Genomic DNA, 24,045 nt, shown 5'->3' on the forward strand with positions numbered 1-24,045 from the left:
AGGTATTTGGTTGAGTACCAATGACGCTCCCCTTCGAGCCATTTAAATATGAAATAAAAACTCTTTCATTCGTCGAATAGGATGTGGCATCGAGGAACCATTACCTGCCCCAATAAAAGCTGAGTGAGCCTGTCGCCATGTGACTACGGTAATAACGACGGCATAAAATTCGTAGAAAAGGAAAATCAAAGCGTAAAAGCAAAAGAGCTTGGAAGAGGAAGGGGTGTGCCTGAAGTAGAAACAAAAAAAACAGCGGCACCAAATTGACTGAATTCCCCATTGTTGTTTTGGTTTTTCCCCGTTATTTTTTCGATTTTAAGGGGGTGGAGCAAACAGCTGATTTGATTTAAGCGAGAGAAATAGAGAGAGAGAGAGAGAGAGAGAGAGAGCTTTGAATGCGTTCCACTTCCAGGGCACTCTTTCTCTCTCCGGCGAGAGAGAATAGCGAATTTCTCTTGGAGCTTAACCCACATTGCCGAGGAGGCCTGAAGCCTGGCCACCAACGAAGGACATCTTCAATCGTTGGAATACACTCGTTCGTCGTGGACACAACTAAAATCGTCGCGGAGCCGGAAATTTGCACGTGGCAACGGTACTTGGTCCTTTTCTCTCATCTCCTCGCGCTGCGTGTGTGTGTTGGTGTGCTGATGTGCCGGATTGCGGCTGTGTGTTAGTGTATCATCGCAAGCTGTAAAAGTGGGCAATTGAAAATGTGTTTTAGGCAGAAGTTGTCCTTTTATCTATGCGAAATTAAAGAGAATCGACAAACACATCTACGTCCTGTGTGTGCGTGAAATGTAAATGTATGCCAAGGCATAAGAGTACGTTGTAGAGCCGCGCCATCTTCATCTTTGCCTGCTGTCTTGTGGCATTTCTCCATCTTTATTTATTTTACGCTTTTTCTCGTCTCACACAAAATTTTTGTTGCGTAGGGCAGGCGCCCAAGCAGTTTCGAAAATAAAAACGAAATTCCTGAAGCACTATAATGCTCCAGCCACATCGTGCACATTCCACTTAACGGTCATTGACGCTCGAGTGTTTTTATTTCGGGGTAACAACGTTGCATGGCTTTTATTTGTCCCTTCGCTGCACGACTTGCATGCAATTAGGCTCTTGTAAATGTAATCGTCGTGGATGGAATAATTATGCCAAGCAAAAGCCAACGACGCCGTAACCCCTCAGAGTAGGCAAGCAAAAGTTTCAATTGTTGACGGCTCAAGTCATCAAAAGCTAAGGCCAAGACCCTAATTTCCAACTACTTTTTGACGACAATTTAGTAAGACTTTTTAATTTGCCTATTTTATTTGTAAATATTTTCATCTTCGTCAATTTACAATTTTGTTTAATTGTTGTTGTTTAATATTTTAAATATATTATCTTCTGAATCATTAACACCTTTGAATAAATAATAGTTTTAATAAAAAACAGAACATCGTTCAATATTTACTTTGGGGAACATTTTTTTTTAAGCATTGTGGAAATCCAACAAGTTTATACATTTTAATTGACATTTAATGAGTTTTTCATGTTAAAAATTCGGGAATTTATTACCTGAAAAATCGCAGTCAATCTAAAAGATAGTAGGGTTTTTTATAAGGGGAGCTGAATGCGGTTTATTTTATTTTAATTGTTTGGGTAAAATACGTTTTCATATGTAATTAACTTATAAAAAATGAAATCCGAGAATTATCCTTTGTTCAAAACGTTAAATTTATTTACAAAATAATAACTTGGCAATTTGAAATTGCCACAAAAAATTAAGAAAAAAAAATCAAACGATTCAATTTCCAACAAAGGATCTAACGAAACCGAAAGGAAACGACGAAAAAAGCAAATAAAAGCAAAATCCCTTGAAAAGTGAAAGCAATTAAAACGCACTTTAAAACATGAAATGAAATATTTTTCGGTGCACGATGTATGAAATATCAACATGATTGGTTTCCCAATAGTGTTTATCAATAAGGGAGTGAGTGTGCAATTGTGTGACCAACTACGAAAGAAGTAAAAAGGAAATAACATATAAAGGAGAAAAGGATACGCGAGCTTAAAGCAAAAGGAATTTCTACTGTCCCATCTGACCGAGTCGAAGTCAAGGATTATTTTCGCCAGCAGAACAAACAATAAAACTGCCAGTAGTCATAAAAGCAGCAGCTATATATATGGATGCGTGTATATAGATCATTGACTTTCAGAAGGTAAGTCGAGCAGAAAGAACAACAGCACTGCCATAAGCTTAAGTTGTCAATTTCGCAAAGCTAGGATATGTCTAAAATAAATAATCGTGTCCACTTGCCCTGGGAGATCATCGAATGATTTACCCACCAGAAAATTTGTTCAGCGAAGTCTGTTCTCTGCTCAGATCAATCACATTGTTTCCTAATTTACCCAGCGTCAACAAAAATAAAATCAATTCAATGAAGATAAATGAGTTCAAAGTGAAAACCGAGACGTCAGGCGTCTATATATAAACCAGGTCCCTTAACTTAGCTTGTTTCCCACTTTCACTAGCGATTGGCAGCGGTAATAAGCGATTACAATGTCATGAATCTAAATCCAAGTCGCAGCAAAGACGCCGAAGTCACGTGCGTTCTGTGAAAGCAACCGCAGAACCTCAATAGGTCGCAGGTGTTGCGTTCCAAGGAAACTGGGAATACGGATAAGAATAGGGCCATCGACTAGCGACGACAACGCACATCATAAGAACTGGGTGGTGGCCATAATTTACTCTGCCACCCTGGGGCTGTCATAAAAAGTTTCAGCTTATTACTCATACGCCCCCACGGCCAGACTCTGATGAGCAAGGAAATCATATTAATCATTCTGCCAATGATTGGGAAGATTTCTTCGCCACTCTAGACTGTTCTTTGCCGTCTTCCATATCGATTTGGATACTTGGTTCTGACAGACACGCACACAATCGCCCAATCAAGTACCTGAGCTGCTATTTTTAGTTGGCCCAGCTGTTGGGCTCCTACTTTTTGCGACTGGAAGTACGAGTTGCGGTTTCCGGGGAGTGCATAAATTAGCGAAAATAATTATGCTGATTTTTTCCCCTTTTTATTGCCGTGCGCAAATAGACGCCGGCAGACGAAGAAAGACGAGCTGGTTTTGATCTTTTGAATATTTTAACGCTCCATAATTAGTCGACGGGCAAGGAATTTTTTGTTTGAAATTTTCTCCTTTTCCTTCCCATATTAAAGGTGAACATTTGCTTAACGAACTTTGGTCATTTATTCTCTTGAACTTTGGCATCAATTGATATCGCCAAGGAGAAATCGGAGTCTGAGCTTAAAGTTAAATATAAATTCATTTTATTTCGGTTTACTTTTACATATCTTATTAGGTGATATCGTACTATTTTAAATCTAATATAATGTTAAAGGTATTCATCTAATTTACTTTTCTATTTTATTTTAATATTTTCTAATTTCTCGTAAGTTTAAGAAATCTGAGCTTTAAGTTAAATTTAAATTTATTTAATTCCAGTTTTCTTTCACATATCAGGGCTTATAAATTTCCTTGAACTACTAGATTTTTTACTAGAAATACAAATGCGTTGAAAATGTATCCGCTTTATGTTCTTTAATAATAATTTTATTTTAATTTATTTATACGTTTTTTCCTTGTAAGTTTTTATTAGCTTAGTACACATTACTGATTGATTTGATCCTTTTTCATTGATTTTATAATTAAGAAAATTAAGCCACTTGAACAAACTATTTGCGCATTAAACCAGAAAGACTGTAAGCACAGGATAAAAAAATATTGAACACATCATTTTTTATTCTGTGCTACCTCACTTCTGGTTTATAACAAATATTTTTAATTTGTTAAATTTTATTCATTAAGTTTTAATATTTTTTGCAAGCAAGATTTAGCTATGCCACATGCAGATCCTCAGAAATTGTTGCTTCACTAGGTTTACTGCCATTCATCTTTAGTGGAACGATGCCGAACTTTGTGGCCAGTTCCTCTAGAACGCACAGGGTGCAGGGTGACATTGTTAGTCCGCCCTGTTCGTCGACCATCTTCATGTGCAGCATCTCCTTATCGCCCGGAACCATCGCGGTTTTTCCCACCTTGGTGGGCATCGCCTGTCTCAACAGCCGGTGGAAATCGCCCAATCGGTCCTCAAAAGAGGGACAAAAACGCATCGGATCGATGGCCACGTAAACTTGGCCCAAATCCGCCGCAGCATTTTCCCTACTATAGACTCCACGTCGCTGAATTTGATTTGCATATCGAGCACCTGTCATCACACCACACAAAATGTCCACCATGGCAGCCATGCCAAACCCCTTGTGTTCCGGTTGAAAGGCTCGTATTCTTTGAGCCCTCAAAGCCTCCTCCGTTGAGGTGGTCTCCCTTCCATTCCTGTCCAAAGCCACTAATTTGGGCACTTCCTTTGACCAGCCGTTGCAATAGGATAGCTCCAGTTCCTCTACCGAACAGGCGGCCATGCCGAAATCGGCCAGAAATTGCTCATGAACCCCGGACGCGGCACAGGCAATGGGGTTTTCTCCCAAAATTGGCTCAATCCCTCCGGAGGGCACCAGAGTAGGAGCTGCGTTGGTCATGCACAGACCAATCATTCGCTGCTCCAACGCTTGACAGGCATACCAAGAGGCGAAGCCAATGCAATTTGAGCCGCGAGCGGAAACCCAACCGATTCCCACTTCCCTGGCCTTTTGCAGGGCCAGGTCCATGCAAAAGTTGGCCACCACGGGGCCAGGAGCATTATGGCCATCTACCAAGGCAATGGCCTTCTTTTCGGACACGATTCCTGGTGTGGCATCCCCCGCAACGGTACAATTGAGAAGATCAGCTGCAATCGCCGGCAACCGATGGATGCCCATGGAACGCTGGCCCATATAATCGGCGGCTATCAAGGCATCGGCCATTTCACTGGCCGCCTGTTTGGGCACTTGCATGGCGGCGAACACCTGGCTAACGAATCGCTGCGCCTCCAGGACATCCACCAAGCGACAAGAGTCCTGCATCCATTTCTCATCCTCAACGCCGCCTGGTTTCTTCTGGCCGCCGCACATGAGCAACACCCTCTTGATATTCTGCCACAGGGCCTCGGAGCCTTCGGTCTCCTGTTTTGACTTTTTGACCCACTGAAACACACTTTTCATGTCCTTGACTGCCGCCTGGTTGGTGCTGCCAAAGTTTTCCATGGACAACTTGAGACGCACCTTTCGCAGGGCATCCAAAAAGTTTACCACCAGCTTCATTTTATCAGTTTGAAATGATAAGTTTCTATAGTGTTTGTAGTATTTGTCTGAGGTAAATAGGGTTTCCAAATCTAAAACTTACAATTCTTAGTTGTTGACTATATAGTCATTATATACCTTCTCAAAACTACCTTTTATATTATGTTTTTTACACATAAAATGCTGGGTTAACTGATAGTCTTTTTGTTTTATTATAAGCCCAGCCTAAAGCATTTCAAAGTTAAGTTAAAAAGCAATATCCCTATTTACTGCATAACCATTCGAACAAATACATTTTTTTAGCATATTCCCTCCGCAGTTAGTTTGCTTTGATATTCATCTCGTTGTTTTCCCAACGGTTAGCTAACATTTCGCATATACTTGTATATATGTATATAAAGAGATATTTTTTGTTACAAATAAGGGTTAATTTTGAAATGAGCTACTTACACAACCACCACTTGCTGTGCGTACTTGAATTGTCAGCGCAGAAACAAGGAGATATCTGCACAGAAATAAGTAGAGTAATGCCAAAAAGCTAGAACAAATGCAATGCAAAAGCTTAAAAAACGCACACAAATTGCAATGGCACAGTTAAGAATGTGTAAAGTAACCTTGAGGCTCACACCACACAGTCTGATGAATGCACAGATAGAGATACATTTGAGGGTACCAGATGCACATTCATGTGGATATGGAAAATGTTCTGGTGACCTTGTTTATTCGTGTACTTGCCCAGCTTGGTTCGCATAAAAATAAAACAGCACTCATATAAAATTCTCTCCGTTTTTGTACGTCAGGTTTGAAATGGAAAATAAATACTCTAGGTGTGCAATTCATATTCATGATACTAAACGACCAATTTGTTTTCACGACTATCGGTAAAAAAGATAATTGAATTAGTTAACTTTCAACAGCTGGGAAATGAATATATAATCCAAAAAAAAAGTTATTTTAATAATCAATTGGTAATTGGACATATCCATCAGGCTTGTTGTTCTGAATAAATATATAAAAGGTCAATTCCGATATGGAAATTGTATGCTAAAATTTCAACATTTCAACTATTGAAATTAATCGTTTTTTCTTAAGAAAAAACCCGACTCGTATCTTTTCTGGTGCATTTGATTTTTTAAATTACTACCAAATCAGACCTGCTCTTTAATTTAACGTTAGCAAACTTTTAAACTTCGATTTAATTTAACATACTTTAGCAACGCTTTAATTAACTTAAAAACCTAACAAGAATAAGTTTCTTTCCCCTTATTTTCAGATCAAGATGAAATCCAGTCAGCTGGCAGCTCGTCTTATCATCCCAGCCCATCAGCACAGGTAGTCTAAATGACAAGAAAGAAAACAAGTCAATCGAGAGCCACATCGAAATAGGTGAAGACAGTTTGACAATAGCTCGGTCAGGTCGCATAACTTGAAGCTCCACTGTGCCACGATGGGGGAAAGTCAGCTGCTGCTGTTGCTGCGGATCCTGCTGCTTCCGACCGTCCTCATTGGCTGGATGGACTGTGCGGAGGCCTCCACGGCGGACATATACAAGGGCGCCCGGCTGGGTCACCGCATCGTCCAGACGCGCTACGGCCGACTCCACGGACTCATCCTGCCGCTGGACAGCTTTCGCTTCCTGCGATCCGTGGAGGTCTTCCTTGGAGTGCCATATGCAACGCCACCCACCCAACAAAATCGGTAAGTAGGGATACAAACAAATATGGTATATATACAAATTGGTTAAGATTTTTAATCAAGTTTATTTCGTTTTTTTTTTTGGCAATGATTACTAAAATGTCTTATTGAGTGTTTAATATTTAGTAAATTTAAAGTAAAATGGTGTTGAACAACAGTACAAGAAACTCTTTTCACACTTTAAATTTCATTCATTCAAATTTTTGTGTTTATATACTTTTTTGTATAAAAATCTTCCCAACCTAGTTGATATGTTTAAGAGATTTATTTCATATAGGACTATTTCTAAATCAAATATGCCAAGCTAACAAGCTTTCAATTTCTACTATTTAGGTTTAGTCCCACAAGAGCTCCAGCGCCTTGGGACGGCATTCGCATATCGGATAAATACAGTCCAGTTTGTCCGCAGCGACTGCCCAACATTCAAAACGAAACGGCGGCGCTGGAGAAAATGCCCAAGGGTCGCCTGGAATACTTGAAGAGACTGCTGCCCTTTCTGGAGAACCAGTCCGAGGACTGTCTTTACCTAAATGTCTTCTCGCCGGTCAATGGTAAGCACAATGAAGTGAACTTTAAGACGCTGTGCTGGAATTCCACGAAAAATGACCGCCGACAAATTAAGCGCAAAAAGCTTCACATAAATCTCATTTAAATTCAATTAATTAAGATTAATCGTACGCCACGTAATGCCAATAATTTCTACGCAAAAGAAAACCGAGAGCTCACGTAACCACTGCGCAAATCTTATCGCAAGTGCCACCCCACTAAGCTCACAATCCCAGGGCAGCCGGATCCGGGGAAATCGCTAATCTGAAGCGATTCCTCCGCCGGAGTGCTGGCGCAATCCGCTTTGCACGCAAACGGAAACGTTTAATGGGTCATGAGCGCTTTCGGGCACTTGGCGGTGGTGTGTTGAAAAGGAAAAACGCGTTATGACAAGTTAAAAAAAAATGTACAACTAATATACATTTGTATCATGATTTCCCTGGCTGATACAGTTTCCTTTCCTTTTTTGTGTAATGTCAGCCGGAGCCAATGAGAAGAAATTGCCTGTGATGGTGTTCATACACGGCGAGTCCTTCGAGTGGAGCAGCGGAAATCCCTACGATGGCAGTGTCCTGGCCAGCTACGGAGAAGTGGTGGTGGTGACCCTCAACTACCGATTGGGAATACTAGGTAGGCTAAAAAATTATCAATATTAACATTCTTAAAACAAAAGAACAGACGACAATCTCTGGATAAACTTATGGTTTTTGCTAATATAATGCCAAATATATATTTTATATTTATTATATTTTTTACTTTTATTAATATGTTTATCTTAATTATTCGACAGGTTTCCTCAATGCCAATCCCAATCCGCATGCCCATGCGAGGGTGGCCAACTATGGGCTTATGGATCAAATGGCAGCCCTCCATTGGATCCAGCAGAATATCCAAAAGTTCGGCGGAGACCCCAACTCGGTGACTTTGGCGGGTCATGGAACGGGGGCGGCCTGCATTAATTACCTGATGACCTCGACCACGATGGTCCGGGGTTTATTCCATCGGGCCATTCTAATGTCCGGTTCAGCCTACTCATCCTGGGCCCTGGTCGAAGATCCGGTTCTGTTCGCCATCAAGTTGGCCAGGGAGGTGAACTGCACTATTCCCGAGGACATCAATCGACATCACGAGCAAATTGTCGACTGTCTAAGGGATGTGCCGCTCGACGACCTCTACTCCGCCGACATTCAGGCTCCCAATTTTCTCACGTCCTTCGGGCCATCGGTGAGTTACTCATTATCAGTCATTTCTTAAAAACACTTCATTTATTAAAAAAAAAATTAGACATAAATGAAAGTAACAATTAAAAAATAATAATCCATTTAAAATTAAAATCATTTCTACATTGGTTATCAAAATCCAAGCTTATATTTATTTCATATATTTGAAAAGTGACTTTATATTGCTTTAAAAGTGTATTCATTCAAAATGTAAGACAATCATCGAGTTGAATGATGAACCCTCAGCTCTTTGCCTGACCAAAAATCTTTACTTCTTGGGAAAAATTTAATGCCATTTTAGAAAAGATTTAGTCATCGTAGAGAACTCATTTAAAGCCATTGATTTCGCTTTTTGTGGCACTTGGTCCTTTTGTTCGCCCTCGCTTCAATGGACTTTATTACTTACTTACGCTCTCCTCTTTTCGTGCCTGGACCACTACTGCTGTCATTTACTTGCGATTCCTTTCCCTCCTCGATTTCAATTTAGGTTGATGGCGTTGTCATACGACCCGGACATTCCAATCTCGATATCGATGATTTAATGGCGCGCAACTCGAGGCGTTCGTCAGCGGACTCCGGCTTCCAGTCGTCCGCCGGCGGAGGGGGCGGTCCGGGTGGCGGTGGCGGAGGTGGCGGGGGCGGTGGCTCCGGATCGGCGTTCGGCGGTGGATATTTCGGCGGCGGAGGTGCGGGAGCGGCCAGCATGGGCGGTCACTATGACGTCCTGTTTGGCGTCGTTACGGGCGAATCGATTTGGCGCTTCAGTGCGCACGATATACAAAATGGTTTCGAGGGCGAGAGACGAGATAAAATTATTCGCACCTACGTTCGCAATGCCTACAATTATCACCTCAACGAGATATTCTATACGGTGAGTACAATTATTTTTTATATAACATATATACATATATATATATTACTGCTAGAGGGGAAGAGATGTCTGCGCTTCGAGCAATAAGTCTTTTCTATCAGATTTATCTTTCCCCTTAAATGACTTGATGTGGTCTAATAGTTTTTTGCCATCAGTTAAAGCTTAATTATGGTCTTTATCTTGAAGTTTGCTTTGTAACTTGAAAAGTTTAAGCTTGAAAACTTTACAGACAGTTCGCGGATGAAAGAAATATGTTGCGCCCTAGTGAATCATCTATTTTACTTGTCATTTCTTTTTGCTTTCAATTTTGTATGCAAATTGAGCGTTGACTTATGGATGCTTATGCAAATTTAATCCCACTGGCTATTTTACACTCCCAAAAATAATAGAGTTGTGAAGAAAATCTTCAATAAAGTTAAAAGCTTGGTAGATATAGAAGCAATCAAATACATTTAAAACTAAAATACCAAAGACAGAAAAATGTGTTTTTCTTTATTTTAATTAGGACTTCGATTTTTACTGCAAGTTTTAAAACCAAACGAAGTGCCCTACAATTCAAATCCATTAAAATGATTAAAAGCCCCGTAAAGTAGGTGGTGGAAAAGTTTATACTTTCCCTAGGGTAATTGGCTGAAAGCAAACACTTCTAGAGCCAAAGCCCAACAGCAACCACGGCTGCAACTGAAAAAAGTCAATTAAAATGTTGCTTCTGTTCTGAGTGTGTGCGAGTGTAATTATAATTTCACATTGCGTATGGGTAGCATTTCGCCACTCAAACAGATACACATGCACACTGTATCATGTATCTGTCTCATGTTTCAGGGAATTTGCAACTTTTTAACATTTTTTTACATTTGGCTGTTGTATATATTTATTTTATGCTCGCTGGCTGTCTTTTCGTTTTATTTTTGTTTTGTGCAAGCGAGCAAAATGGAAGGCAGTTAACACGCCATTGCTGCCAAAACATTAACACGCTTTATTTGGCAAATGTGTGCAAGGACATAGGCACACACACACTCACACACACACCCACACACATGCGCGTGTGCACATATATACAGATATAGAGACACACATGTACCTACTTAAAAGCGCACAAGCAGCACTTAACCCAAATCACAGCAAACAGCAGCGGAGAAAACAGAGAAGCATACAACGACAACCGTCACCAGTCGACGTCTGAAACTGGAACTGAAACTGAATCTGTATCTGAATCAGAATCAAAATCAGAATCCGTAGCTGTATCTGCATCTGAATCCCCAGCTGTCTCTGTGCCTCTGTCTGTACCTCAGCCTTGGTCACCATTCAAGGCATTAACACACGCAACGTGAATGCTCTTATGGGCAGATATATTCACACACACACACACACAGTCGTATATCCAGAAGTCGTAAATTGCCAGGGCATATATTACGATTATAGCGCTTAAGTCCGTATTTATTTTACTTCATTATACTTTTGTATAACCGCAACGCAATCCCTCTCTTTATACTTAATAAAGCTCAACTTATATAGGTCACAGTTCAACCTTGACTGGTAGGCATTCAACTGGCCTCAATCGAAACCCACAAGCTAATTATGACTTATCAAATATTTTTAATAAAGTATAAAGTAAAAACACTTAAAATGGTCACCCAATTTATTGTAGAAAAAATCAATGCTTTCCAAAAAAATAAATCCAGTGCCCGGGAAATCAAATAACCATGTAAATGTATTCCACACACCATTGTTAGAATCGGTTTCTGTTCTATTTTTTGTTTTTTTTGGCCTTTTTTTATGATAGGGTTCCTAAATTATGCATGACATCGATTTTACAGATGCATTTTGCGGTCGTTCATTTTTCGCACACATGCTGGGTAGAAATAATCAATGTGGTGGTAACAAGTTCTCATCCTGCTCGCTTCGCGGTGGCGAATGGCCACCGCAAACAAGGACAGCAAACAGTTGCAATCCGCTTGTAATCCAGCCAGGATTTGACTTGGCACACATGCAGCCAATGCAAATCTAAAATTCCCCTCGCTCCCTTATACTTCCCAAAAGAAAGCAAGAACAATCGCTGTAGCATTTTAAATTTTAATGAATGAACAATAAAACATAGGAAAATTCGGTGATGCAATTGAAATTTCGAATTAATTGAAAGTAAACAAAAGTAAGCAACTCATTAATATAAACTGGTCTTTACTCTAAATAATTCTTATAGTTTCAAGAGATTATAGACTTTTACTACACCCAAAAAAAATTTTTCAAATAAACTAAACTATTGTTACATGAATTGTAAACTATTGAGTACAACATAACATAACATAACATAACATAATATAGAAGAGTATTAAATTAATACAACGAAAGTATCAAAACATAACTTATGTGGTTTCAAAATAAGGACTTTGACTGCAGTTTTAGACTCTTCGGCATAGAGTTGAAACCTGTTTTCAAATTACAAGTATATTTAAAAAAGAAAATATTTTTTCATATATATTTCTACCCCTAGATCGTCAACGAGTACACGGATTGGGATCGCACCTCGCAGCATCCGATCAACACACGGGACACGGCAGTGGCCGCCTTGTCCGATGCCCAGTTCGTGGCTCCGATTGTCCGTGCAGGGGACATCCTGGCGGCCAATTCCCCGCCGCCAGTGAGCTCATCCTCGCCGGCTGGGTCGGCGGGTGCTAATGCAGCTGCCTCGACTTCGGCTGGCTCCACTCAGCCCTCCGGTCGCTGCTACTTCTATGTGTTCGATTACCAGACGAAGGACGGCGACTATCCCCAAAGGATGGGCACCGTGCACGGGGAGGACTTGCCCTACATTTTCGGAGCGCCACTGGTCGATGGCTTCAGTCACTTTCCGCAGAACTACACCAAATCGGAGACGGCACTTTCCGAGGCGGTGATGATTTTCTGGACCAACTTTGCACGCACCGGGTAAGTTGAGGGAGCTTTGGGTGCTGAAAGTGTTCCTGAACGGACTTAGGACACCTGGTGTCTGCTTGGCACTTTTAAGTCCCACTTTAACGTCTTACTAACTTTTGCACTGGAGGAAAATGTGTCACCAAAACCGATGCACTTAAAATCTGTAGGTGCTATATTTTGGCGTTGCACTTTATGCTTCGTGTTTGCTTAGGCACTGAAGAAAAACAAAAGTTAATCTCTTTTAAAATAAGTAAATTTGATATAAAACTTCTAATACATATACAAGTATTTAATTTTGAAGTGCATATTTTGGTACTTCTGTTGTTTTTCTGACCGAAATCAAATCACTTCAATTTCTAAACATTTTATTTTATATTAAAACAAATCTATTTAATAATTTGCTTAACGACTTGTTAACAGTGCATTCTCAACACTTCCTTTGCTTTTCCAGCAATCCAAATGAACATCATCGCCAGGACTCGTCGCTGCCTGTTTCAAAGGAGCGCAACCGTTTTCGCAGCATTACCTGGGAAAATTATGATCCGCTGCATCAAAAGTATTTGGAAATAGGTGAGTGAAAAGAAAACTTTAGATATTCATCGCATTTTCCTTTATTTTTGTGTGAATGGCTCAACACTATCTTTAAATGGAATTTCAGTTGCTTGTTAATATGCAAGTAGCCTAAGGAACAAACCCATTTCTTATAAATCGCTCACCCCAAAACGCCAGCAAAATGTTGTATGGCTACTTTGGCATGCAGTAAAAAAGAATTCAAAGAATTCAAGCCAAATAAAAGCTACAAATATCCAAAAATATAAAAGAATAACCTAAGCACACACAGCCAGCAGAAAAAATGAGGAATCAAATTTAATTTGAATTTTAAAGAAGGCAGCGCCCGAACATGCTCTGCTTGCTAACAACAACAAATTGAAGGGGAGGTTTCGGGAGGGGTGAAAAACGAGGGAGTTAACACACAAGTACTTGAACGAAATGTGAGTGGAAAAAAAATCTTCACACCTTCGACTGTCGGTACATTGAAGCAGCAGCAACCAAACCAGCAGGTAGATGAAGGGCAATCAAAACGCCCAGAGATTGTCGAAACATTACCTGAAGTGAGGGGCTGAGAAGTATGGGGTTGTTTGAGGAGCTTGAGGGCGACATCGCATAAAGCTTTATGTGTGCGTTAAAATGCCACCGTTGCTTCATGTCAAATGTACGAAAATGTTATTAATTTCAAATTTTTCACACCTTTTGTGCCCAAACGCAAGGGGAAAATGCTGAAAAATACAGAGACGAAAGAGAGTGACGAGTAGACGTCATTTGCATAATGTTACGATTATCAAATACTCTGATATGTGCGAAAATTAAAAACATTAAAATGAGGACTAAATATTTAATTTTATCAAGATCACGTTCATTTTCCTTATTTTTTATTTTAAAAGAAAGCATACTTGTAAATTATATTTTCTGTGGATTTATTTATTTTTCAAATACCTAAAGCGCGAACTGTAAATAAAAAAAATATATAAAATTTCAAGTCGCATTTGAAATATATATATAATTATTTATAAAATAACAAGTTGCAAAGTTTTTGTTGAACACAATTAATTTTTGTTTTAGTTTAATAGTTAAACAATTCTATATTTCTTGGGCAATATTTCTTTAAAAACAGCGAATTAAATGAATAGTGTGTTCCCTCAAAATCGATATGACCACTTGATACACAAATAAGCTAAAAGCACTCAAACTCACAAACACACCTTGACGTAGATAGCGACAGATATGCGAGCTTAACGCTTTATGAAAATTACGCACAGGTTATGGAAATGGATTTGCCTTACATTGTGCGCAAGAGAATGGCTTTTTTTTATATTTTAGTAAGCTAAGCGGTGAAATGGAGAGGGAGTGAAGCATGAAGAAAGCAGTGCCAGCACGCACTTTACGCACATGTAAGCATTGAAAGACGATGCGTATCAAAAGATATGTCTGCGCGCATGTATAACATTCTCCTTCTTTCTTCTGAATATTTTCCATTTTTTACTTGATTTTAATTGAAACGACACACAGCGACAGCTGCCATTCTACACAGTACCGCCCACTCTTCAAAGCCACGCCTGCATTTTGCATAAGCCAGATGAAAGGATTCCGCCGTGGAGTGGCGGACACAGTTCTCATTTGATACGCCAGGAAACTGAAATCGAAATCAAATAATGTTTGTTGGGGAGCTGACACACAAGTATCTCCGGCACACAAAGGCAGCTGTCACACATATGCGCCAAATATATAGACAGATCGAACTTTAAGCATATCTTATGTATAAGCCTGTTTGAATGAGAGTTCTGTTGCGTGAATTATGCATCGCCCCAAAGGCGTGCAGTATTTATTTGGATTTCGGATTTGCACTTGCGATTGATGATTGCAGGTGGAAAGGTCCTTCGACCGGCAATCATATTTTCTTGTGAATGCCCATTCCTCCTGTGGGCGAGGACTAAGAGTTCAAAGGTGTGTGAAAACTTTGTGAATACTTGTCAGTTATTTATAAATACATACGTGGAGATGTGAGGGAGTGATATACTCATTCCCCTGTTTACTCTCGAAAGAAGTAGGCTACGAGACTTCATTTTTTTGTGGCTCTGCTCTTCAAAGAAATAAAAAATGAATTTAATAAACTTTATGCCATAATAATATATAAAACTTAACAAAAAGCTAAGCAAAATATTAAATTTTGTATTGATGAATATTCCTATTCATATAAGATATACAGATAAAATTATTTTATTTATATTTTTGTTAAATAAACATGTCTATTAGCTTTATCTACTATTTTTAATTTATGATATTAAATATAAAATTAAACTTTCAAACTATTTTGGATGATAGCACAAGCCATTTTTTTATAAATGTAAAGTATTTTCTCGTAGTGCAGAGGGCGGGCTCTTAGCAGGAAAAGCTGGGGGTATCAAAAATTAAACAGTTATGTCGCTTTCACCCCGCCAAAGTAAACAAGACATCAGGTCTCCGAACTGAGGGTGGAGTTCTATAACCTGTGGACCGAGGAGGTCTAACCTCAATTGAGCCAAGTGTCTGTCGCTCACCTTTTTGGCATGCAAATGACACGAAAGTGGCCCAAAAGCAGAGGCAACGGCCAAATGGAATAGTTTAGCATTAGAGCTATTTGCATGCATGTTTCGTGTGTGGATGAGTGTGTGTTTTGGTATCTGTCACATGGAAATGAAAATGAAGATGTTTACACTGGCCCGCCCCTATGTTTTTCCGGCCTGCTGGCGGAAGCACCCATCTCTCATACCCATACTCACCGGAATACTCTTTAAATTCTAGGAATGAAGCCGCGCATTAAGAATCACTTTCGGGCCCATCAACTCTCGATTTGGCTGCGTCTGATACCGGAGCTCCATCGCGCCGGAATGGAGGATGTGATAGCCCGGCACAATCTGTTCCGCAATCACGACGATATGGACCTGTACGAGGGACCCGTTAAACCGGATCCGTTTGGCATATCCTCAGCCGGCGGAGCGACCGGCTCTACATCCTCGTCCTCCTCGTCATCGCGCCTCCTGCTCATCGATGAGCAATTGATGATGAAGAAGGGACGCGGTCTGAATGCCACCGCCTATTTAAACGGCATATTGGGCGGTAAGTAGACCACCCCAGCCCACCCCACCCCAAGACAAACCTACTGACACACCGCAGTCGTAAGGTCGCTGAGGCTTGTCACTGTCACTTAAATACCAACAAAAAACAACAAATAAGCCGGCTCAAAACGGCAAACCGAGCCCAAAGGAATAAAGCCTATCGCCTTTGTAGATTGTATTTCGGTCTCGTCCCTTTTTGCCATTTGCACAGTCTGCAGTTGTCGTTTAATACGGTTGACAAAGGCCAAGCCAAAATGACACTTGACCGGCCTTTGGGCTCGATTTATTTAATTGCAGATTCTGAGTAGGTCTGACAAATTAAACCAGTGGAAAACTTCTTTCGATTTATGCTTTAACACTTTGTTACCTATTTATGTTGATTAATTTTTATGGTAATTGTAGGTTGTTTAGCACAAGTGAGTGCTGTCCAAAGGTACGAAATTCGAGTTTCTTTTATTCTCTGGTTACAAAAAGTATTACTTGTACGCCAAGTACCCGCACAGATAAACAAACTATTTAGTGCAAAAACAGAAATGATAAGTAGGCAAATGTTTTGTTTCTTGTTGAAGTTAATTCACTCAAAGGGATAGGACTTTCTGATATGACTTGAATTTTCTAACTCAATAACATTTAATCCCATCAAATCAAATTTGTGCACATCATATCTACTTTTCTTAGCTATTGAGGTTTTAAGGCAAAACCATTCAGTGTTTTTCAATATTACTCATACGCCACGTATGTTGCTATTTGAGATCGAAAGTCAAACATTTAGGATGGCTTACACATGTGCGCATTTGTTTAATCACTAGACGGAAAGTGAAATATATTCTACATCCACATATGCGGTCCCTCTCGAATAAAACGAAATTCAGAGGAGCAAACTCGTTCTATTTATTTGGCTCCACCCATTTTTCTCGAAAGGTTTGTTTGTTGGAGAGTGAGTTGAAAATCAACACTTTCGGAAGCAAAGATTTCTGTTTACTCTTGATGTTGGCCTCGGCCTAGTCAGTGTTTACTTCACTTTGTGGTCTGGCGGCAAGTTAAATTGCAAAGTTGGCATTTTTGCGGGGCTGAGGCCTCGACTCAACCGAGTCGCCAGTCCCCAGTCCCATTCCCAATCCGATTCCCAGCCATTCAGTCCCAGGCATGACATTTCCATTTGACCCAGCCCCGAACTTGGACCTCCAGCTGGGGCTCTGGTTATTGAAATTGCGTCCTGCCCGGGATACGGTTTGGCTTTTGAATTTATATTGTGTCGAGTGCTGACTTTTGGAAATGCACTCAACTGTAATCTCTATAAGCATTAAGTGTGTGTGTAACCTTTTTTCAAACCTCCCCTTTCCTTTTATTTCCCGCTCCAGCTGTCTGTTTCTCGTTTACATTTACCCGACTGCCAGGGGGAGGGTTGGAATAAAAGAGGGTCGTCTGTCTAAGATGCCACAAATGTAAATAGCGCATAATTTTAATGCACTTGCCTCCCCATTTGGCCGTTCCCTCGTTTTCAGATGGGAAGTCATTAAACCAGTTTATGTAAAACTCGTTGGCGGAAACTTTTTCAACACTTACTCTAAATTAAGAGCCAACTTTTCTGCTTGTTTTTTCCTCGTTTTCTTTATGTTTTTGCCATTTTTAATAAACTGTCCCCGCAGCTGGGGCAACTGCAGCTGCTTTTCTTTGGCTGCAGGAGAATGGGGAAATCCAACTCAAACATCAAATGCTTATGTGCAACGGCTGTGGGGCGGGCTCATGCCTCGTGGGCGTGTCCTTGTTTCAAGCCATGGCAACTGCTTCCACTTAGTTCCACCGACGCTGGCTTATCTCAAAGTCAAAACTAAGACAGTCAATTTCAGGCGAAACTTTCTACTTTCCCCCAGCTAAGTCTCTAAATGCCTCAACCCTCATCTGAATCCCGCTTCTTGCTAAGTTGGCCAATGCAAAATGCATTAGCTCACGGGGGCAGAGACGTGGACGGGGGCATGGCAGTTGAGAACGCTTTCGCTTGGCAAAGTCGGGTAAATTAGAAAATATTGAAATGTTGACATGGCCGGAAGAAAGTTGGAGCAATCGTGCTTTGGATTGAACATTTCTCAAATTGCATTTAAATTTTTTTAAAGTTTAAATATAACAAAATAATAATGAAAGCAACCGACTAAGCAATAAGTTACTCCGAAAAATAATAAATTAAACAATTTGTAGGGATAAATTATAACATATATTTAATTTTTTTAGGTAATTATTTTAAAATATGTAAAATTAAATCACCCACTAAAACTATGATGCCTAAAATAAAACAAAATTTAATTTAATTTGGCAGTTCGGTTTTCGCAGACAAACAACTAATCTGTGACCCAAACAAACAAGCTGGCGAAAGGATGGAGGTCAAAGTGCGACTTCTGGTGGCTAATGTAGAATGCAGATTAGAGAAAAGTGTTGGACCACAGACAACAAATGTTCATTTCAATTAGTGCAGGGGCCAAAAATGCTGCAAAACTAAATCCGACCATCAAAACAAACTTGCAAGCCGGTCACGGCCAAAAAATACAAAACGCAGATGGAGATGGGACTGAAAAGCGGTAGATAAAAGCGAACTGGAGTGGGCAAAAAGTGGAAATAGAAGATGATAAAATGCCTGAAATGCGACAAACAGCTGTCAGGTTGACAGCCGACGAGGACGCAGCCAGGCCACAAAAAACACCCAGCACTAGCTGGGAAATTTGGTGATGAGTGGGTGGGAAATGTCGGAAAATCACAGGAGATCGGATAGCCACCGAAAAACCCCAGACTAGCTGCGAGGCAGCGACCGAGTCACAGTGTCATATGGACTCGACATACTTTGACATGCTTTTCATTTAAGCGTTGACTTTGCCAACTGTGCCGCCTTGTCTTGTCTTTCCCCAGATTTCCCCAGCTTTTCCCCCGTCTCGCCTCCTTTTCCCCTGTCATCGTTGTCCTCATCACCGCAGCCATTGGTTATACAACGTGGCCAAAACGGGGCGGCAGAGATATGCAGCTAAAAGCCAAAAAATCCACAAGCCAAACGAACAAATTTCCCGAAAACAAAGCAGCCGCAACAAAATATAAATCGAAAAACGTGCAAAACAAAAAAAAAAACAAAAATGAAGGCAAAAACTATGGAAAACAACTTTTCCGCAAGAAGTTTAAGTCGGCAAAGTGGTGAAGTGCTTGGATTCCTGTTTTTCATGGTTACTGTTATTTTGCTCAGGTTCTGACGGAATCGTCAAGTAACTTTATGGCGAAGGAGGTTCAGATGAGCTAGATTTCTCCGGTCTTTACATGTATTTATGCCATTCCTGCTAATTTGTGTAGGTAATAATTATTAAAATTGTTTTCCTTAGCGACATTTAAATCGAAACACCATCTGACTTAAGTTCGGATATTTGGAAAATCCTCTCAATAATTAGGGCTGCTTTAAGAGACTTACGTTGTTAGCATAGCTGGGCTAACTAACTCATTTCCAATCCCACTGAGTACGCTTTCAATCCGTCTTGCTGAGCTTTGGTTACCAGTTTTCCAGAACAGAAAAAAAAACAAACAAACCACATCCTACGGTACACACACAAAAGTCAACGTTGTGCTACTTTGCCTGACCTGGATTCCAGGGAAAATGGAAATAGAAAAGAAAACCGGGCAAGAGTCGGCTCACCTGAGTTATTTGGCAAAGAGATGGAGATAAAGCAACATGTGGAAGCAGACTTAGCCGAAAGCCTACTGAGAAAATCCTTCGCCATTTCGCCCTCCGATCATTTGCATAATTCCTGCGATTCCTTTTTTGGGGGAAGCTGGGCTGATTAAGCTGGGAAATGTCAAACTATCAGTGAAAATTGAAATGGTTCACTTAATAAATGCCAGAGTGTCCTTCGCAGGATGGCAGACTCGACTGATGCCGTTGTCCCGGCTAATATCTAATTTATGCAAGGACACTTGGGCCTCAAATATTTTTCGCTTTTGTGGCACAAAAAGCAGCCAGGACTTTCGGTTTAATTTTATGGCTTGGGGTTGCTCTACTTTTTTGTTGTTTTATTTTTTTCTTGTGATTCCACTAATTAAAGCCACATTAAGCATTGCTTTTGCCCCCTGCCTTTTGGTTATCTGTCTGCTTCAAGCTGGGGCCATGTGTCCTCGTAACATAATTATCTGGGGTCCTTGAACGCAGGCGGCCCTTGGAAAAGCGAAATGAAAATAAGAGTACAAATAAAAAAGGAATTAAAAATAAGAGGGAATTGGGGAAAATGGCAAATGCTGCACACCAACTGAAAAGTATTTGTACTTGCAAAATTAAATGCAAAATGGGGCGGAATGATAAAGAGCTTAGGGGCCGGGGTCAAATCTGCTGATGGGGGGATTACAATTTATCTGGTTATGCAATTTAGCAAAAGGGTTGTCCACCCCCACGCACACACACAAACACAGAGTGATGAAAAAAGGGTCTTAAGCATTTTCCTGAGTGAACTCAAGTGACAGGTTGAGAGTTTTTGAGCCTGAGAGCGACCGCCCTTGCCATCATGATTGATGGACAAAGTTGGTGAGAAATTATTATGTATAGATAGGGGCTAATTCCAAATTGGATTCCCTGACAAGCCCACAAAAACTTTGAGAATGAGCTCACCTGATGCTTTTCCGACCAAACAATCTTGAGTAAATTAAATGCCACACTTGAATGAAAATTGAAAAACCGCTCACACAAAGCAGTAAGTGGCTGAAAGGCGGCTGCAAATCTTCACACGATTATTGACACCCGACTTGGGTGGCAGTGGCATATGGCCCCACTTTCACTCCTATTTGGCGATTATTACGAGAGATTTATTTTGGAAATATTTATGCAAAATACGTGCACAAGTCTTTAATCTTGAGCCAAGGAACTTTGATAAAATTGTTTGATATGCAGAAAATTGAAAATTGAAAGACAAAACTTTGCAGACAAACAGCTAGAGTACAGACAGAAGGCATTCATTTACCCACACTTGATACAAAACAATGCCAAGTGTAGGAAACACTTGAGGGGACTGCAGAATACAATGCCGGGAAGCTTCCAGCACAATGACAAATACAATTTCAAGGGGAGTCGAGCCAGGGCTTCAAAGGCAGCGAGAAACCCATTTGTTTTCACAGACATTTGCGCTTCCAACTCCTTCAGTCGCATTCGAATACCTTGGCAAGTACAATGGCGGCCAAGTGGAGCGCAAAATATTCCTGCGCTCTCATAGCAAATGGGAATAATTCTGTTCTCCGGACATTCGAGACAAAGGAGCTAAAGTCGGAAAGGATTGTAACACAAAAGAGCCTAAGCCCAGCTAATCCGAAGGCATTTCTTGCCCAAATATTGTACAGCATTAGAGTTTATATAACTTTTATTGTATTAACCAGTATAGAAATGATTTATGACTTTAATTATATTTTCAAAACATATTTGTTTAATATTTTAAATGAATTTTCTGTTTAATTGACACCAATATAACAAAGAGTGATTTTTTTATTTAAATAACTAAAATGATGTCAAAACTCCAAATGAATTAGATATTTACACAAATTGTAAATTTTTGGCTGTTGTTTATTAATTATCTCTGTTTCAGTTTTTGTTTATAAGGTAAAACTAGACAAAAATTGAATATCAAGCTAATGTGTTTAATGACATGTATATGGAATTAGCTGTCTACTTTTGTTCTATTGTGTTCCTGAAATATAATTCTTTCAATTCACGTTCACTGTTTCTAGTTTTGTTGAAGCCTGCAACTATGTTAGAGGCATTATTTAGAACTACAAATTCGCTGCAGGCAAAACTTGCTTTTTGTTAGGTGCTAAGCTAACTATGTTGTTCCATAACAATATGGAATCTCTGCTAATTGACTTTAAAGATGTGTGCTCAACATAAAAGTGTGTCACAAGATACGAAACAGAAAGAATCTTGTGTCCCTGATCACCCCTTCGCCCCAAATGAATAATTTGCCTGCCCGTGGGCATTACTCATCCGACCCGTGAACTGCCTGTCGACCCCCAGAGAGTAAAATGAACTACAGCCAGTCAACAGAGATTAATATGCAACCCACTTCTCGTTCCTTTCCCACTTGCAGTTACCACGGTTGAGCCGAACAACATGTATACGACCTGTATACCCGTCGGAGGAAATTACTCAGGCGGCGGAGGTGTTTTTGCACCCACTACTCTGGCCAACGCCTCGTCGGATACCTTGGCCTCCGGTTTCGAGGCGGCCGGCTATGCGGCCTATTCGACAGCTCTCAGTGTAACGATTGCCATCGGCTGCAGCCTGCTGATACTCAATGTACTGATTTTCGCCGGCGTCTACTATCAGCGGGATAAGACGCGCCTGGAGGTGAAGACCCTGCAGAAGCAGTACCAGCAGCGCAGTCTGCACCAGCAAGTGCCCTACCCACCGGAGCCCATCAAGCACGCCCACTACCACATGGGCCACTCGCAGAGCTCGGCCAACGTGATCGTGGACGTGGAGAGCCATCAGGACCAGGCGGGCCAGGCGGCCATGCTGCTCCAAGCTGCGGCGGCGGCGGCAGCGGCTGCGGTCAACGATGTGAAGCCGCCGCCACCGCACATCTGCTCCAATACAGGTGGGTGGTGCTAGCTTAACACAATAACCCATTATACTGACCATACCAGACCGTAATTCAAAGACTTAAATCTTTAATGAATGTTTATGTATCTTATCTTTGCTTAAAACTAAACAATAATTCAAAGGATTTTTAATTGTTCCCTTATCTACAATTATACCTAAATATTATTATAAAATTTATTTCTGGATGGAGTCTAACAACTTAACAATGACAAGCTCAAAAACTAAACAACTGTTAATGAAGTACAAATGGTTTGGTTTAATGAAAAACCTTGAAAGTTATCAGGTTTTAAAGTCAAAAAGCTATTGTCAGTAAATACAATTTCTGTTGTTTTAAAATCCCTTAAGGTGTCAAAAAGTATGGAAACAAAAATAAACATCGACTTTTATTATAAATCCAACTAACTTTCGTATTGAAAATATATTGTTGCTTAGTTTTAAACATTTTTCAAACTAGTTATTTCTGTGGCACCCTCGTGTAGAGTCTATTCTCACATTTAATGTTTTAAATAAACCTTGGTGTAGTAACAGTATTCCTTCAAATCTTCTACAGGTATGCAGCAGCAGCAGCAGCAGCAAGTGGGTGGCGGCAGTGGTGGGGCACTAAATAACGGTGGCATTGAGGGGTCAAAGGTGACCACAGACAACTTGGGCAACGTCACCTACAGCACCAGCTCCAAACAGCAGCAGCAACATCAGCACCAGCAGCAGCAACAGCAGCAACGTGAGCACATGCAAATCAAGGGAATGACCGGCACGCAAACCTTTGGCCGAGGTGGCGGCCCCGGTTCAGGGGGCGCGGCTGGAGGAGGAGGAGGAGGTGGAGGCGGCGGTTCCGCTTCCGGTGGCGCCTCCGTGGTGGTGTCCGGCAGCAGTGTGAGCTACAATCCCGGCATGATGACGCTGCCCAAGTCGGGCGGACTTCATCACGCGGCCACTTTGAACTATGCGCGCAACACGGCCGCCCTGAATTTGGCGGGCGGCGGCACTGCCCTCGTGGATAGTCGCGGCAATGTCCTGCTCACCAGCACCGCAGTGGGACCAGGATTGGGCGGAGGTGGTGGTGGTGGTGGTGGTGGTGTTGGTGGTGGTGGTGTCGGAGGAGGAGGATCCAACAGCGGTGATTGCATGACCCTGCCACGCAATCTCAGCCTGGCGGCCGCAGGACGACACAATCCCACGGCTGGTGAGTACCACACAATACATTTACGCGCAACTCAAAGTCGCTGCAGAGCCAAAGAAATTGGATTTTAAGCTTGCCAAAGTTGCAAGTTTGCTTTACGCATTCGCTACAGGATCGAGAAAGCAGCAATATTGCGGGCAGGCTGCA

General features: G+C 41.0%; 2 protein-coding genes across 8 annotated transcripts in view; one reads left to right on the forward strand and one right to left on the reverse strand.

The window, feature by feature from the left end:
- Positions 1–525: 525 nt before the first annotated feature.
- The window catches only part of LOC108136854 (neuroligin 4-like), a 41,711-nt gene continuing 18,191 nt past the window's right edge, over positions 526–24,045 (forward strand). For 3 of the 7 annotated variants that reach the window (XM_041709273.1, XM_017258289.1, XM_017258294.1), the window contains exons 1-12: positions 533–821; positions 1,797–2,195; positions 6,490–6,914; positions 7,245–7,462; positions 7,938–8,087; positions 8,248–8,681; positions 9,165–9,548; positions 12,040–12,473; positions 12,913–13,031; positions 15,801–16,115; positions 22,204–22,713; positions 23,269–23,901. In XM_041709273.1, coding sequence (XP_041565207.1) covers positions 6,664–6,914; positions 7,245–7,462; positions 7,938–8,087; positions 8,248–8,681; positions 9,165–9,548; positions 12,040–12,473; positions 12,913–13,031; positions 15,801–16,115; positions 22,204–22,713; positions 23,269–23,901 — 3,448 coding nt within the window. In that variant the 5' untranslated portion in view covers positions 533–821; positions 1,797–2,195; positions 6,490–6,663. Of the gene's footprint in view, positions 822–1,796; positions 2,196–6,489; positions 6,915–7,244; positions 7,463–7,937; positions 8,088–8,247; positions 8,682–9,164; positions 9,549–12,039; positions 12,474–12,912; positions 13,032–15,800; positions 16,116–22,203; positions 22,714–23,268; positions 23,902–24,045 lie in introns of all 7 variants that reach the window. The other 4 variants (XM_017258292.1, XM_017258291.1, XM_017258290.1 and 1 more) reach the window with 4 other exon arrangements.
- Positions 3,699–5,300, reverse strand: LOC108136856 (uncharacterized oxidoreductase YjmC). The gene has a single exon (XM_017258295.2). The coding sequence runs from the start codon at positions 5,235–5,237 to the stop codon at positions 3,879–3,881; it is 1,359 nt and encodes a 452-aa protein (XP_017113784.1). The 5' UTR covers positions 5,238–5,300; the 3' UTR covers positions 3,699–3,878.

The sequence above is a fragment of the Drosophila elegans genome, unplaced genomic scaffold (assembly GCF_018152505.1).
Source record: "Drosophila elegans isolate 14027-0461.03 unplaced genomic scaffold, ASM1815250v1 contig_476, whole genome shotgun sequence".
In the NCBI taxonomy this organism is placed as follows: domain Eukaryota; kingdom Metazoa; phylum Arthropoda; class Insecta; order Diptera; family Drosophilidae; genus Drosophila; species Drosophila elegans.

Excerpts from the sequence above, each read along its gene's own strand:
- LOC108136856 (XM_017258295.2), bottom strand. The coding sequence starts at position 5,237 with ATGAAGCTGGTGGTAAACTTTTTGGATGCCCTGCGAAAGGTGCGTCTC.